The 19,091-nt window shown below is 34.5% G+C and overlaps 1 protein-coding gene across 1 annotated transcript in view; it reads left to right on the top strand.

Moving 5' to 3' along the window:
• The first annotated feature begins 799 nt into the window (after positions 1–799).
• Positions 800–19,091, top strand: part of LOC120081406 (pleiotropic drug resistance protein 3-like) — an 82,880-nt gene continuing 64,588 nt past the window's right edge. The window contains exons 1-2 of the mRNA XM_039036248.1: positions 800–1,288; positions 3,996–4,119. Coding sequence (XP_038892176.1) covers positions 900–1,288; positions 3,996–4,119 — 513 coding nt within the window. The 5' untranslated portion in view covers positions 800–899. The remainder of the gene's footprint in view (positions 1,289–3,995; positions 4,120–19,091) is intronic.

Genomic DNA, 19,091 nt, shown 5'->3' with positions numbered 1-19,091 from the left:
AAAATACAAAGAACTTATAGATTAGAAACAGAGATCCTCATAAAGAGATCTAAAACAAATCAGTTTTGACTTTAATAGATATGAAACGTTATAATCTAGATAAGAAAAAGATACAATAAAAAATAATAATTGACATAAACCCTAATTAATTTTAACATATATGAGACATTATAATTTAACAATGGACAAATGTTTGAACAAACACTCATATCATTGCCCATTTATAACAATTCGAGTTAAAGCAATTACAATGATGATGTGGTAAATCTTTTCGTGTATCGATGTAATGTAAACCATAGATATGAAATCTCACGATCTAAAATCTAGATATGTTTGTACGGATTAATCACACCTTTTATCTCATTACAATTATTCGGAAAGAAATGATACACAATAAAAGGGTGTATCCATTCATTATATGAGTGTAATTTAAAACTTAAACATAAAACCATTATAATTTAATGGTATTTTTGAACAACTATAAGATAAAAAAAAAGGTAAAAACTACTTGATATAGTAATTATAATCTTTTATAACTTTTTTATGTACTATAAAATAAAAGTATAATAAATTACATTTATCGCATTAGTGACCAAGTGATGTGTTAGTGACTAAATGATCTATGATTTGAATCCCTCTTCACGTATTGGATATATATATATATATAGTCAAATTATTAGCATATTTTATTGACTTTTATCAATCCGTCTTCTCTCAAACAATGGCCATCATAATCATCCATCAAATATTTTAATTAAACGCAAAGTTCTAAATAAATGCAATCTTTAAGTTCGTACCCTTTTTACATTGGAAGAAAATTAATTACATAAATAAACAAAGTCCAACCCTTCTTTCTGTCTCTCATACTTGACCTTGAGCTGTTGATCAATTTTCCAAAAATGGCTCCGACCACGGAGGAGATAGAACCGGTTAGAATTGAGGTGGCGGAGATCGGAAGAATAAGGAGATCTAGTTCATCTCTCCGCCAACAGACTTCAAGTTTCCGAAGCAGCTCGGGCGCATCGGCAGAGGAGGAGGACGACGAGAGGGATACTTTAGATGCCTCGCTTTGGGCAACGGTCGAGAGATTACCGACGTTCGAACGGTTGAGATCGTCGTTGTTCGACAACGTCAAAGGAGTAAAAGTTGAGGAGAAAGGTGGAAGAAGAGTTGTTGATGTTACTAAGCTTGGAGATGTGGAGCGCCATCTCTTTATTCAAAAACTCATCAAACATATTCAAAATGATAATCTCAAGCTCTTGACAAAAATTAGAGAGAGAATCCACAAGTAAGCCATTTTATTTCTCTTCTATGCTTAATTTTTCTAAACATTTTTGTCTCATTTGGTAATCATTTTGTTTTTATTTTTTTTTTTAAATTAAGCCTATAAATATTACTTCCACTTCCAAATTTCTTTCTTTGTTATCTACTTTTAACCAATGGTTTAAAAAGTCAAACCAAATTTTGAGAACTAAAAAAAAGTAGCTTTTAAAAAGTTGTTTTTGTTTTTGGAATTTAACTAAGAATTCAACCATATGTACTTAACAAAGATGCAAATCTTGGTAAGAAATGTAGATGATATAGGCTTAATTTTAAAAAACAAAAACAAAAAATAAAATACTTACCAAATAGGGTCTTTGATATAGGCTTAATTTTAAAAAACAAAAACAAAAAATAAAATACTTACCAAATAGGGTCTTCATTATTATTTTGTTTCTGTTTTAATTTATTCAATTTGAGGGAAAAAAACATTTTTTTGTTAATTACATATTTGATCCTTTAATTTTGGAAAAAAGTTAAATTTAATCTTATGGTTTTAAGAGTTAGAATTTAAACATTATGGTCTCATAAAACCTTATAAATAATCTCCACGATTTGATAAATTTCGAAAGTTTTATCAAACCGTAAATACTACATTCCCACTAATTTTGACCAAATTTGTAATTTATTTTTTTAAATTCTCCCTAAGATGTTATTTCAATTTTACCATACAATTTTTGTTTTAATTATATTCAATTTGATCGACTTTGAATTTTCATCCTAAGGGTGGGGCCAACAATGGAGGGTTGACAAATTAAAAAAAAATAATAATAATTGAACGGGTTTTAATTTATAGTTTATTTCTCATACTTTCAACGATTGTCTGATTGTGATTGCCTCATATAAATTTTGATTGAAGTTGTTACAAATTTAGTCTTTATTATTATTATTTTACTTGTTTGTATAGCTGTTTAACTTCAATTGTTTAGATGAACTTGAATTGTGTCTTTCTTGTAATTTAGTCTTCTTAGTGAATTGCTATTAAAGAAACCCACTCGGTATACAAATTAGATAAAATTTAGGTCAAGGCATAATGTAGCAAAACTTCATAGTCGGACAAGATGGTTAAACCTTAAAAGTTCACGGGGTTATGGGTTCAATCTCTGGTGAGCACCTACTTAGGATTAATATCTATAAGTTTTCTTGATACTCAAATGTTGTAGGGTTAGGCAGATTTTCGGTGAGATTAATTGAGGTACGCGTAAGTTGACCCGAACATTCACAAATATAAAAAAAAGTAGCAAAACTTAATAAGTTCATATTTCTTGTTTCTTGTTTCTTGTTTTGATTTCTCATATTTTTTAAGAAACAAATTTTAGCCTAACCACTTAAAAACTCAAACTCACAATCCATATTATTTAAAAGTCCACTTAAATCTAGGAATCCAAAACAAAATAGATTAAAAATGATAAAAACAATAAAGAACAAAAACATAAAATGTTAAAAGAAAAAACTCGAAACGTAATTAAATATTCATTCTTCTCTTCTAAAACATGATTCACATTCTCCCTTCATCCTCAACTCCATTCTTCAATCTTCATGTTCTACTTTTTTCCTATTATCTACTCTAATCGCTTAACCATCACTCGATGTTGCTAGATTTTTTTTCTTAGTTTTTTTAGAAATTTGTGTATCGTCGTATCCTATCATATACATATACGTATACATATCTTAGTTTTTTAGAAATTAGTGTATCGTCTTATCCTATCGTATCTGTATCCTGTATCCATATTGGTGTCTGTGCTTCTTAGCTCATTGGTTTGGTTTATGCTTATGGATAGCTATGGTCATGGATATGATTGTCCTTGGGTCAAATCCCAACTCTGACCATTTGTTTTTATTGTTTTCATTTCTTTTTTTTTTTAAACTAATGCAAAATCTAATATTCTAAAATTTCATTTATAGAACAAATTCCTCTAACCAATTAATTTTAGCATATCTTTACTTCAATTGATCAACTCCAATACCAAGTATGAGTATTTTCTAAAGCTTGCAACTCCTCATTTATTGCTTGCTATCAAAGAGGGTTAGTACTAACCTCATGATAAGACAAATATTCTACTAGAGACATAATAATAGAAAAACAATGACAATCCTAGAGATATTAGTGAAGAAAGGTTGGGTGAGAGAAGCATAGAAGGAGGAAAGACTAGAGAGAACATACTATATTTCCAAAATGTAACACGACGAGAAATGTATAATCATTTCGATATAGAATCATATCCTAACAACAAAAATTATTGTATTCAATGCTATAGCTTAAACATAGGCCAGCTCATGGTTCAAGTTTAATATGCTCATAAGGTTGAAGAAGGACAAATCAATCGCAATCAAACACTTTAGATGGGAGTAACAAGGGGAAGTACCATATAGACATTCAAAATGAGAGATGTTAGAATAATAGGGAATGTGGGATGATTTATCACTGGTCACTACTTGTCTTTTGCCGCCAGTGTATATCATGTCTCTATGTGTCCTTTACCGTGGGTCTCTACTATTTATTTTGTGGATACCACCACATCTACATACCAGAAAATTTTATACATGAAAACCTAAATTGTAGCTCTATATACATGGTAATCATATATATGGAAACAATATGAATTATAATGTGATTAAATAAAAATAGAATCTACAAGTTACAATTGTAACTAAATTAAGGGTAAATGTGGTAGGGTTGGTGTGAAATTTCCAACCGTGGAAGTGAAATACAAAAATGTGCATATTGAGGCAGAGTATGAGATTGTTCGTGGGAAAGCCATTCCAACAGTTTGGAATTCATTTCAAACCAAGCTTTTTGTAAGTCTATTTTATTTTCTTCTTTTTCGTTTTTTCTTTACCAACTTTTCATTTTTCAATATAAAATTAGCTCAATAATTAAAAAGATACTATTTAATTTTCTTTAAAATGGACGAAATTTGAATCTTTACTTCCACATTTGTTAAATTATTTATATGTATATATGTATGTTACACTTGTGTTATCTACAAATGAGGATTTTATGGAAAATTATTTTAAATGACAAAACTGTTGAAAATATAACAAAATTTTAGAATCTATCAATAATGGATACTGATAGATATTGATAAACTTCTATCTGTGTTTATCATTGATAAGATCTGAAATTTTGCTATATTTTATAAATATTTTAGTTCATTTTTCTATATTTAAAAACAACCGTCCTTTATTTCATTTAAAGTTATAGAACTTTTTTTTAGTGCAACTAAAGTGGGGGATACTTAAACCTTCGACCTTTAGGTCAAAAGATCATGTCAATTACCATTAAGCAGAAGTCTACTTTAACGTGTTTAATGTGATAGCTAATCACACATAAATTGTTGCTTATAATCAATAAGTATCACTATTTATTTATTTACATGAATGCAAAAATAGTAAGATCTCAGAGCCTGGAGCTAAGGCGTCAAAGAAAACTCAATAATCATCCCCACATCCCATAAACAAGATAGAGACAACAAAAAAAAACAAAAATAGAAAAGACAAAACTATCCAAGCAACAAGAAAATTCAACTAAATCAAACTAGTCAAACCACGACATAACACAGGCCTGAACCACAAAAATAATAAGATCCAAGATAATTGAGGCAAGACAAGTGCCCCCCACCATGCAAACAATGATTTTGCTCCTTCTGGAGAAAATAAATCAAATCACACCACACAATCAACCCCCACTTCCTCTAACCCCTTTTCCCTCCACCAACAAAACACATCCAACCCAACTCCACAATCCACTCCAACAATTGATGAGAGAAAGTCATCCACCTAAGCATACCACATCAAATCTCCGTCTTTAACTCATACTTAAAAAATAAATGGTCCCTTGACTCAACTCTACCAGAACGCAGGAGACACGTAGTGGGCAACAAAACATCTATGCAGCCAATCCCTGGTACCTAACCTATCATTCACTGCCAACCATTCAACGATGTGTATTTAGGGATATTGCCCTTAAAACCTAATCAAATGAAACCACAGTACCGGAGACCTTAGAGGATGCAAAGTCGCATAAGCACTCGCAATCGAGAAACACCTCCTGCTACTCAACACCCAAACCCACTCATCCTTCTTAATGCAAGAGAAATCCCCATGAACCAGACCAAAATGCTCAAGCAAGTCATACGAGACAAGAGACCCCACCACTTCCTATCCACAGACAAAAAATCAAACATGTGAACCTCCTTAGCACTAACTGCTTCATGTTGGAAGCATTGACGAACCCCTCTAAAATTTGCTATAAATCTCACAAACTTTGAAAAGAAGAAACTTGTTCTCTAACAAAATTGAAGAACACACAAGAGAAGAATATTGTTCTCTTGAAACTCAATTTTTTTATAACTTCAATTTGCTTCCATTAATTTTTAACTCGATTACAAATGAGGAAAAGAATCCCCTTTTTATAATACTCAAGAGACATTCCTAAAAGACACAAAAAAAGCAAAGTACATGTATACATACTATTCATATACTTGAATAATTACATGTACCTAGAAGTGCATGTATCTAAAAATTAGAAATTCATATATTGGAAATGTCATATCCCCCTCCCACAACCCCTTACTATCCTAGGAGAATATGTGAAGACAGTCGATGCCAATCTTCTTATGATATCAACTACCCATCCTTATCATTCAACCTGTTCAACAGAATCTCAAGCACTTGATAAGCAATTATAAACATTTATTTCCTCCAACCGACTAACATAAACAGATACCAAGCTTATACATGCAAATAGTAAACATACTCATATATAGACTGTACTATCCTAGATCCCTAATATGTACATGAAGGACAACCGTTAACAAAAAAAAAAAAATAATAACCTAAGATTCACTTCACTCCAACCCTTGCATTCTGAATGGCAGACTAGTAGTACAACTATCCTTTGGGCAGTTGACCACTACCTAGAAAAAATAAAACATTGAAAAGAGTGAATTACTAGCCCAGTGAGTGACTACCCTAAAACATACTTATTGAGCATCAGGTAAACATCAATTTCCTTAAAAGACTTCAGGGTCTAAAACAATTATACGCGTATATATTAAAACATATAAAACATTCAAATCCTGGAAAACTCAAACATTAACATTTTCATTGGAAATCCTCATCATTCACCCTTAGTTGAGAGCGAGCCCTTTTGCTCGATCCCTCAATGTCAATCCTTAGTTTATGTAGAGTAATCTCGATACAATCAGTGTCGATAGTATAGTACCTTTGTGCACGTGGTAATGTTCTGAATGTCGTCATACCTTAGGTATTAGGGGACCCAGATATGTTCACATCTTTAGTATCGGGTTTCCTCATTATATCATCATAATTCTTCTTTTGGATAAGAAAACTCAACTTTTGAAATATTAACCATTCCAATTAAACGAGTCTTTAACACATTCATCATGAAAGGATAACATAAGTTAAGGAATATTGGTTAACGTATGCTTCGTAAAACTCAATGCTCAGACAAGATTAGACTATGCGTCCACACATCAATTCTCATACTAGAGCATGCGTCGGAGTAGTGCTTAAAGAAATCATGTTTTACTTAGAAAACTCATCGCAAGGCTGAAAGCTCATGTGTGATACATTATTGGAAAAACATCTTAAAAACTAGCTCAGTAGTAAATCATGCTTCGAAAACACATAAAGAGAAAATATTCATAAACTGTCACTTACTATCTTAGGCTACTTCCTCAATGGATGATAGGTATTTTTTATTTGCGTTTGCCCTGTAACATCAATAAATAATCTTGTTAAAACTACTAGCTACCGCTTGTGCTTAGTTAACATATTTAAGTTTAACTTCACACTTAGACAACCCTCACAACTTTCACTGCATACTTTACTGAAGGAAATTACAAGCATGCAACATAAGCAATCGGAATCAATAAGCATCCTAATTATACTTAATTTGAGTTCTATAAGCATGTTTGAAAAGAATTTCAAAGAAGATGGTTTCAGAACTTATACCTTTGATGAATTCTCTCAACTTCAAGCTGCTCTCCACGAAATTGAGCTTCAAATCAACAGTGAACCTCCAAGAGATCTTCTCTACTATTCTCCAACTTGGATTTGAGTGGTGGAAATCAGGATTGAAGTCAATAGAATGAGGGACTAAGGAGGGTTTTTTGAGAAAGAGAGAGTTTCAGTAGAATTTCTTCTCCTTTAATTTGAGAAATCTTTTTATGTAACAATTACATGCAAATACTAAAGAATGATATTTTTTGACACTTCAAAATGCATAATCTTAGTGGCTAAGTGTTGACATTTGGGATTAATCCACTATCAAACCCAAAATATGGATTTTTCCACTAACTTATCAATCAATTTCCTATTTTCAATTTTATTAAATTATATTTACTTTACAATTAAATTAAATATAATGTAAAATTGAATTTCTTAAATTGAATTTTCAAAAAATGAAATTGATTTAAACTAAATAATTAATTAAAATAAATTTAATTAATTAATTTAATATCAAATATTAAATTAATAAAACACATATTTCATACATGAATCCTATTCATGTAATTTAATATTTAAATCAACATTTAGTTATTTTAAACTCTCCAATTATGTTTAATTTCGATAAATTAAACGTCAATTATATTGAATATAATTATCCAAACCCTAATTTGAAATTGAACAATTCAAATTCAAATCTTAATTTAAAATTTGAACATTTCAAATTTATTTCCCAAATTGAATTTGAACACTTCAAATTCACTCAATATACTAATTCAAGATTTACGAGCTATTAGAGGGACCTTATGGACCTACAGATCATGAGCTCCAACGATTTGAAATTAATTAGCTGAAATCGTTAGACCAAATTAATCAATATTCGTTAACTATCGAGTCACACCACTATAGCTCGATAGCTGCACTCTCCTTACTGTATATATATATTATCGTCTGTTTGATTTAACCATAATTAGTAAGTCGACCCTTCACAGTTTGTTCGTAATAATGACTGGGTCAAATGTTGTATTACCCCCGAAATTACATCTTGCTCCCTAAATTCCACTGATCTTCTAATGAACAATTGGTTTGTGATCCAATCACTAAACCGAATCCCTCTCGAGCTAATGAGAGGGTGGGCCCATTGTTTAAGACCTGAATTCAATACTTAAGAGAAAAACCTTTGTCCTATCCCTAAATTGGGTAGTGTTAATTCCGTCATGCGGTCTATGTCCCCAACTATCTACCCAGTCTTACCCCTTAAATGGAACGTTTATTGAGTCAGCATTGTTGAGCCAACCCTCACCTATACAAATCTAAGGATAATCCTGAATAAACAGGAGTTCATAGTTAGCTCAAGATTAAGGTCGAATTACCTAGGTCATCTATTCGAAACAGTCAGTCTTAAACAGTAAACAATGTTAAAAAGTAAGAGTGACTAATTTATTGGTCCGATTTTATGCAAACTCATTGCATAGGACGGCCGCACTTCTTATGTCTCCACATGAACGATTCAGGATCACATTGTTTGTACTATCTACAAAGCGGGTTGCATCCGATAGTGTTATCAGAATAAGGTACCCAACCTTATTCATATACTATAAACCGTTTTGGCTATTTACTCGAACTTGATCCATTTTTATGTCTCCACATAAAGTTCAAGTATTCATGTAATAGCCATGAATCTTAGTTAATTGGATTTAGTCTTTACAAATGCAATTTACATATTCAACAACTTTATTGAATAAATGTCAATAACATCTTTATAGATAATGGAATATGTTTAATTTTACAAACTACGAGTTTTAGGACATACAACCTAACATATACTTCATCGCATAGCATACTTCATTGCAACACGATATTAGACAATTTACCTTGCACTCACAATGCTCACTTAGGCTCTAGGACACACCCACGGTGTCTATGCGTTAAGCGCTTGCTTACGCTCCCCTTAGCATCCCCCTATCGATGTCCTTCTTTCCCTCGCAACCTTGCGTTCACTTTGTGTGCACACACCACAACCAATGCTTGCGCTCAACCACGTATCTCTTTGCACTCTCACCCATGCACAACCTTAAACGTTAGCTGCATACTTATCCCCCAGATGCAGTTGCCTACTTGTTCACTCATCAAATTTCTATATTCAAATTCTAGCTTTAATAACTTAAATTCCAAACATTATCTCATAGAATTTTCTTCCAAGAACTTGTTCATAACTTCCTTACCTTAAAATTTGAGCCTCCGATTCCTCCTATGAAGCTCAAAATTCCTCAATCTTCTTCACTTACCTGAGCAATCCGAAAGCTTGTAACTCTTAGGAGAGTCTTTAAGTTTCAACTCGAATTCATGGAAAAATTCGGTTGGCAACCCAAGCTCACCCTTCGCAATGATCAACCTTCCGAATGACAACAACTTCCTTCCCTTTACACAAGTGAGAATGCCAAACCTATCTCCTCTTCTTACTTTCCTTATATACTTGTTAATGCAGGAGCAGAGGGTTTAATATGGTGACAATTAGACCACTAAGTTATGCTTAAGGCACTAAGCTCGACATCTGGCCCACTAAACTTGGTGATTAAGCTAAACTCCTCTATCTCATATCAACGCATAAGTTGAATACCAACGCACAAGCTGGTTCTCATCTTATAGGCTCCTCTTTTTGCCAACGCCTCTCCAGCCCTTGTCGGCTGCCCTCATGGCTTAAACACTTGCATTGGTCCTCGCCGCTTACCAACATCTCCTATAGACTCTATGGCATTCTTCAGCGCCCTTCAAGCCAACGCATATCTTATGCCTTGTGGCTCGCCTAACCCTTGCCTTGGTAGATTATTCGAAACCCTTCATGGTTCTCAACGCAAGCCTCACTTTGAATAATCTTTTCCCCTTTGATCCTTGGATGCATGCGAAGTCACAACCAACCTCAAGCTCTCTTATTTGTTCTTTGTGTCATATTGCACTCTTTACCCAAGAGCTTAGACTTCTATACATAGAATATCTTTCCTTCCAAAAACCCCATAGCCCCTTTTCTACAAACAATATACATACAATGAGATTAACCATACATGAATACATTACCTTAAACATACTTACATTGTAAAATAGGGTCTAGGGTTTACAATTTACCTTCTGCTTAGAAAATTTCATCCACAAAATTTGCCTCTAGCTCTATCATGCAAATAGATAGGGATATCTATTCTTCATTTATTCTTCAGTCTCCCATATAGCTTCCTCTACCTCATGATTTTCCCATAATACCTTCACTATCGGTATTATTTTATTCCTCAACACTTGCTTTTTTTTATCAAGAATTTGTACTGGTTTTTCCTCATGAAACAAGTTTTTTTTAAACTGAACTTGTTAATCTTGTAACACATGGGAAGGATCTGGTACATACTTTCTTAACATTGATACGTGGAAGACATCATGTATTCTGAATAATTCTTGCGATAGAGCTAATTTGTATGCTGCTGGCCTAACCCACTCCACTATCTCATAGGGTCCTATGTACCTCGGGCTCAACTTACCCTTCTGCAAAATATAAGTATTCCTTTCCTTGGTGATAATCTAAGGAATACTTTGTCTCCTGCCTAAAATTCTAACTCCCTTCTTTGCTTATTTGTATAGCTCTTCTGTCTATCTCAAGCTATCTTCAAATTCTCTCTAATCAACTTAACACTATCTAAGGTCATTTGTACTAGTTCTGACCCTACTAACTTTCTTTCACCCACTTCATTTCATCAAACATGAGTTTTACACGGCCTTTCGTATAGGGCTTCATACGGAGCCATTTAATACTTGAATGATAACTGTTATTATAAGAAAATTCTACCAATAGCAAGTGTGTATCCCAAATACCTTTAAACTGAAACACATATGCCCTTAGCATGTCTTCTGATATCTGAATCGTTCGCTCTGACTGACCATCTGTTTGTGGATGAAATCTTGTACTAAAGTGTAATTTAGTACCCAGAGCTTTCTATAGACTGGGCTAGAACTTTGAAGTAAATCTCGGGTCTCTGTCAGAAACTATAGACATAAAAGCTCCATACTGGCTCACTATCCTCTCAATGTACAACGTAGCTAACTTGTCAACGATAAAAGTGATTTTAACTGGTAAAAACTTAATTGTCTTAGTCAGCCTATCAAAAATTATCCAAATGCTATCATAGCCATTGGGTGTTCTGGGTAAACAAAATAAGAAATCCATTGCGACATGCTCCCACTTCCACTCCGACACTGGAAGTAGATTAAGTAGTCCCGCAAGCCTCTACCACTCAGGCTTAACATGCTGACAAACAAAACATCTGTCTACAAACTCTGCTATCTCTCGTTTCATTCTAGGCCACCAATAAGATTTCCTTAGTGTTCTATATATCTTAGTACTGCCTGGATGCATGACATAGGCTGAACTATGAGCTTCCTCTAGAATGGCCTTCTTCAATGTCATAAAATTAGGCAGACATATCCTTCCTTCTTTAAATAAGGCTCCATCTGATCTTAGCTCACTATCTAACCTCTGGTTCCTACTCACCTCTTCAATGAACTTCCGAAGATTGGAATCTCCTAGATGTTTTCGGAGAATATCATCTACTAAAGTAGGCCTAACCTTGAAATGAGCTATCAAACTCCCTGCTTGGCCAACTGCCAAAGTGGCGTCAGTGCTCCTCAATTCCTGTATCAACATCCATCAAACAGCACAAAGAGTAACTTTTGCATATCCTGACTTCCTACTCGGTGCATCAGCTACTACATTTGCTTTCCCTAGATAGTAATCAATAATATAGTTGTAGTCCTTAATTAGCTCTAACCACCTGATTTCTCTCAAGTTTAACTCCTTCTGATCGAAAATATACTTTAAATTCTCATGATTAGTAAATATGTGGCATCATCACCAAATAAATAATATGTCCATATCTTCAAGGTCAGCACTACAGTTGCCAATTCTAGATCTTGGGTAGGATAACTATACTCATGCTTCTTTAAATATCTAGAAGCATAGGCTACCACCTTTCCTTCCTGCATCAATACACATTCTAAACCCTATTTGGATGCATCACAGTAGATCTCAAACTCCCTCACTAGTGTAGAAAGGGTTAGAATTGGTGCGGACACCAATATTAACTTCAACTCTTGGAAGCTCTACTCACACTCTTCTAACCATTCAACTTTAACATCCTTCCTAGTTAACCTAGTCAACGGAAGGGCTATCTTCAAAAAGCCTTCCACGAATCTCCTGTAATAACCTGTCAACTTGAGAAAACTACATACTTTTGACATCGTGGCAGGTCATTCTCGTCCTACTATCGCTTCTATCTTCTGAGAATCTACGCTCACTCTTGCAGTGGATACTACGTGGCCTAAGAACACATCCCGATCCAGCTAGAAGTCACATTTGCTAAACTTAGCATATAACTTCTTCTCCCGTAGTATCTGTAGCACAATCCTCAAGTGTTCCATATGCTTTTCCCCGTCTACAGAATACACAAGGATATCATCAATAAAAACAATCATAAGTTGATCCAAGTAAGGATGAAATATCCTATTCATAAGATTCATAAACACAACATGGGTATTTGTCAGGCCAAACGGCATGACCAAGAACTCTTAGTGCCCATAGCTGGTTCTAAAGGTAGTTTTAGGAACATCCACCCCTCTAATCTTTAACTGGTGATAATCTAACCTCAAGTTTATCTTGGAAAACACTATTGCTCCCTTCAATTGATCAAGTGGTCATCAATACGGGGTAACAAGTACTTATTCTGTATCATTACCTTATTCAACTGCCTATAATCGATGCATAACCTGAGAGTGTCATCCTTCTTCTTCACAAACAGAATTGGCACTCCCTAAGGTGACACACTGAGTCTGACCTAACCCTTGTCCACCAATTCTTGTAACTGCGCCTTTAGTTCCTTTAATTCAACTGGTGCCATTATGTATAGTGCTTGGGAAATAGGGGTTGTACCTGGAATCAGATTAATTGTAAATCAATCTCTCTATCAGGTGGCAGACTCGATAACTCCTCAGAAAACTCATTAATAAATTCTCGAACCACTGGATCGCCTTCTAGTCTCAACTTCCTATTTTGTGGAACAGTTCTATTGCCCAAATAGGCTGTACATCCTTTACTCATCAACATTTTTCCCTTGACTACTAAAATCAGGTACTAGGAAGAACTCTCCTGCTCCCCGTGCAAACTATCTCCACCTCTCCAGGTCTGCTAAACACTACCTCATTCTTATAACAACCAACAAAAGCATAATATTTACTCAAGAGATCCATGCTTAATATAACATCAAACTCAAGTAATTCTAGAGGGATCAGATCAACCAACATGCTTTGTCCCCTAATTACTACTTCACAATTTCTATGAACTTCTTTCACTATCAATATCTCCCCAACAGAAGTAGAAATAAACAACTCAATAGACATATTTTTTAGCATCCTATCAATATAATGCAAACATATTAGAAAGAAAAGATTGAGTAGCACCAGAATCTCTCGATACATGAGCAGATTGACCATTAAAAGTTACCCTACCAGTCACAACATCTGGCGACTGCTCGGCCTCCTGATGGGTCACAGCGTAAACTCTACCTTACTCTGGACGTTGCCCAGCCACTTCTTTTTGTTTGACTCCACTAGAATCCTCACCTCTAGCCCCAACTGCTCTGAGATGATCTATAGTTTGAGAAGTCGTTTCTATGCTAACCTTGAGTCTCCCATACTAACTGAGGGCACTCCCTCATGAAATAACATGTCCTACCACACTGATAGCAAACGTTTCTTCCACTATAACACGACCTGAAGTGATTCTTACCACAACTCGAACATGGGGGGTTTCATGGTCGTACTAGAAACAGACTCGCTCATATGTCCTGACCTGGATCCTTCAACTGGAACAACTGGTTTCCTCGATCTCTTCCTACTCGACCTCCGCTGAATCCTTACTCCCTAATCTCTTGTGGTCAACTGTCTAACTCCTTGATCTCTCGTGCTGACTTCCAACTCCCTAAAGCGGGCTTGAAATTCTCACTTCCAGACTCTTCGGAAGTAAATCCTCGTTGTTCCTCTTTTCCTTTTCATAACTACTCCTCATCAGCCAAACTCCTCTAAGATTTGATAGCTGTCTCAACTAATTAGGAGAAGTCCATCTAGGTAGCTGTGGAAGTCATTGGCGTGTGAATTTTTTACCTCAAACCATTCTCAAACCTCCTGCACTTGTTCTTTTCTTCAGCGATAATAGGAAGGGTGTATTGAGATAACTCAATAAATTTTTGCTCATACTCACTGACCAATGTCGATCCCTGAACCAGCTTCAAGAACTCATCTTTCTTCGCCTCTCTGAATGAACTAGGGTAATACTTTTCCTCAAAAGATTTCTTGAACTCTTCTCAGGTCATAACTTCAGATCTATTTCGCCTAGAATCTAGGACTTTCCACCATTTCTCAGCTTCTTTCTAAAGTAAAAACACAACTAAATCGACCTTCTGATCGTCAGGACATCTCATTGAAGGAATCTGTTAAGGCCCTAATTGAAAATGTGGATCGTCCCAATTTTTGTTTTTCACAGAATGAAATTATAGAAATAAAATTATGCAATAACACGATAATATTTACAATATGCCAAATAAAATTAGAGAATAAGAAATTAGGGTTTCAAAAATTCTTACCTTTGAAGAACCCTTCTTCACGTGAATTCCTTTCTCTGAATTTGTCACGAACGAAAATGATCCCTCGAACTAAATGGCCACAACCAATTGGAGCCTCTTGTATTAACTTTTAGGATGAGAATCACTAAAAAGTGTGTGGGCTCTTAATTTTGGAAGAGAGGGAGAAGAAATTAGGAAGGGGGAGAGAGCAATTTGGGATTTTTCTCAGAGCAAAAATTATGGATCAATCTCTATAATTCTCTTCTGTGAAGAAGGAAAAAACTGTCCAATCTTTAACCACTCCCACACGTAGAGAGATGACAGATACTAGGGAGAGGGAGTTAGAAATAACTCCCTATATTTTAAATTTCAAAAAGTTAAAATAAACATAAATCGATAAAAGTAAACAAATTAAAAATAATTTCAATTTATTTAAAAATATATAATTATACATTAACTAACTTAACATATAATATATATCAAATACAATATAACCTATAGTTTTTAATTCTCTCATCAATACATGGTATTTAATATAAATTTCATTTATATTAAAATTAATTATATGAATCAAATTCACATAATTAATATTCGAATCACATTCAAATATTTATTTCATCTCAAATGTATCAAATACATTATGTAATTATGTCATATATATTTAAATTAAATTAATTATATCACATATAATTAATTTCCTCATTTAATTTGAACAATTCAAATTAATCCAAAATTGATTCTCATTAAATCCCTGTTGAGCTACAGAGAGGACCTCATGGACCTGTAGATTGAAGCTTCCACTGGTACTTGAATAGTTAATTAAACTTCTTTAATTAAACTATTCAACATCCAATAACTGTTGGGCACTCGACTAAAAATCGACAATTGCACTCGTCGCACTACAGATATATTTATGTGTCCATTAGATATAACTAGTCAATAGTGCAATGACCTTTCACAAATTGGTCGTAAGTACAACTAGGCCAAAATTACCGTTTTGTCCTTGTACATCTAACTCCTTATAGTCCAACTATGACCAAACCCCTCTCAAGGCAAGAGAGGGTGTAACGCTACATTATTCAAACCCTGGAATCAGCCATTAAGAGAGCAATTTATCTACTTACTCTGACATCAGAGAATGAGTGAACTTTGCCTTGTGTAGTTGTGTTCCCAACTCCCCAATCAGACGAATCCTCAAAATGGTAGGTTTATTGAGTCAAGGATTTGGCCACTCTCACCCATACGAACTAAAGGATCGCCTTCATAGGTAGGAGTTCACAACTTGCTCAGGATTCAGGTCATTTCACCTATGGATATCCTGGTGAAATGTAAGTCTCTATTATGAACGACGTTATATAATGAGACTAGTCATTTTGTGGTCGAGTCTTACACAAACTCCATTGTATAGAATACCCCTGCTCACATGTCTCCACATGAATGGTCAGGATCAGATCATTTATAGCACTGTACAACAATTGTAACACCTACAAAGCAGGTCGTATTCGTAGAGTCACCAAGATATGGTATCCAACCATATCCATCTACTACAGACCATTTAGGTTATCAATTAAACATGATCCACCTGTATATCTCTACATACATCTTTAAGCTACAAATGATAACCTTGGATGTTAGTTTACTAGCTTGTGGGTTTATGCTATTAAATGTCAAATAAAACATCTCATATTTTATTAAATAAATAAAATATTTGTACAATCCAATTGCAAACTGCAGGACCCTATAAGATTTAGGGCATTAATCCCAGCACTCATCACATTAAAACATTTCTTTATCGAATCAAGCCAAACCTAAGCATCTGCTGGGTCTGTCGCACCTCAAACGTTGTAGTACCCAGTGCCTTGTACCTTTCAGTGCCATACTTTTTATTTTGATCTGTCTGTACGGACACTACACTCTCCACTAGCCTTTAGGCGATCCTATCAAAAACCATGTCCTCCATATGAGGATCAATCCTATCTTGAAGGGTACCAGACTCACCCTTAGATGTAGCCTTACACACCCTCCCAGAACCCCTTACTATTCTAGTAGAAGATGTGAAGACAATTGACGCCAACCTTCTTATGACTTCAATTGTCCATCCTTATCTTTCAACTTGTTTAACAGCATCTAAGCACTTGATAAGAAATTATAAACATTTATTTCCTACAACAAACTAACAAAAACGGTTAAAACAGATGTCAAACTCATACATGCAAACATTAAACATAATCATATACAAACTTTGATCCCAACTCTAAACTATTCTAGGTCCCTAATATGTACATGAAGGACAATCGTTAAAAAAAAAAAAAAAAAAAAAAAAAAAAAAAAAAAAAAAAAAAAAAAAAAAACTTAACAACCTAAGCTTCACTTCACTCCAACGCTTGCATTCTGAGTGGCTGACTAGCAGTATACCTATCCTATGGGGAGTTGTCCGCTACCTGGGAAAAAGAAAACATTGAAAAGAGTGAACTACTAGCCCAGTCAGTAACTATCCTAAAACATACTTATTGAGCATCAGATAAACATCAATTTCCTTAAAAGGCTTCAGGGTTTAAAACGATTATACTCGTATGAAGGAACGGTGAAGTTCCAAGTGGAAGGAGGGTCGTTCTCAAGTTAATTTTACACAAATCAAAATTTTATAGAATATAAAAAATATGCATTATGAAGAAAAAAATTACAGCATGCTGATTGACGAGGAATTAGGAAAAATAATATCTTATCCTTGAAGTGAAAAGGTCTTCATGAACTCCCTCGATCCGTATCACAGACACTTCAATCTAGATCTCGATCTCCAAAATCCAAAATCCTAAATGGGCATCACCATAAATGAACCTCCTGTATTCTTCTTAGGGATTGAGAATTCAGGAGTTGTAGGCTTTGAATGTTTTGGGAAAAGGAAAAGTGAGAGGGGGAAGAAGAAAAAACCTTTGTAACGACCCGACCCCCTACGACTTAGGTAAGGTCATTACTAAAATAAATGCATGCACAGAATTTAAAACGACGCTCAGTTATTTGAAATAAATGCTAATTAAACAAGAGAAGTTCAAAAGATATTTATTAAATGCAATTGTTAAAACAGATAATAGGGTACCCAAAATTCTTAAAGACTAACAAAAATATATAAAAGGAATAATCCTTAGTAATAAATTTTAAACTGTAAAACTAAATATTAAGAGGAAAGTAAGGACTCAAATTTCAGGGTGTGGAAGCGAAAAAAAAATCTAGTCCCGATGACATGATCACGAATTCCGCTGCGCCATCACCGGTGCATCTTTACCTTTACCTGAAATATCAACATAAGAAAGGATGAGTATGAAATATTCAGTAAGTAACCCCACCACTAGGGTCAGGCTAGGCATCTATGTCCTCTAGATACCCACCTATGGCACATAAACACATGAGAAAGACAAGAGACTGAGTCCTATTCAATTGTAGTTAAGTATGCCCACAAAACTGGTGAATCCCGAAGGAAACACAAAACTGGTGAATCTCAAAGGAAACATAAAAATGGTGAATCCCGAAGGAAACACGAAACTGGTGAATCCCGAAGGAAACACAAAACTGGTGAATCCCGAAGGAAACACAAACTGGTGAATCCTGAAGGAAACACAAAACTGGTGAATCCCGAAGGAAAGACAAAACTGGTGAGCATCTAACTAATCAATGAGGATATTCACACAGTCTCAACATTCAAAGAATCAACACCGTACAATTCTAAAACATACATGAAATCCTTGATACTATAGCTCCATAACATACACATAATCCTCAACAACATATTATACAACATTCATGTAAACCTTACATCATAATTCTACAACATACAAGTATGCCTCAACACCAGCAGATTAGACGTCGACATATGAAAACACATACTATCACATACTAACGATCAAATGCTTAGGTGTGTATTTAAACAATCTAGAACTCGTGCCAGAACATACTTTGATTCAGGTCATACTATCAATCAACAAGTTAACAATTTACCATAACATACATTCACCATGCTAGTATACAACTAAAACCTTGCCTGTGGGTAGTTCCAGTGGTAAGATTACTTACCTCGAAGTCAAAATTATGTCTAAGCAATAAACAAATTAATCTTCCTCCTAGCTTAGATGGATCTTGAATTAGGCCTAA

This window comes from Benincasa hispida, chromosome 7, assembly GCF_009727055.1.
Source record: "Benincasa hispida cultivar B227 chromosome 7, ASM972705v1, whole genome shotgun sequence".
Classification (NCBI taxonomy): domain Eukaryota; kingdom Viridiplantae; phylum Streptophyta; class Magnoliopsida; order Cucurbitales; family Cucurbitaceae; genus Benincasa; species Benincasa hispida.
The sequence above is the reverse complement of the archived record's forward strand: the minus strand, read 5'-3'. Positions and strand labels throughout refer to the sequence as shown.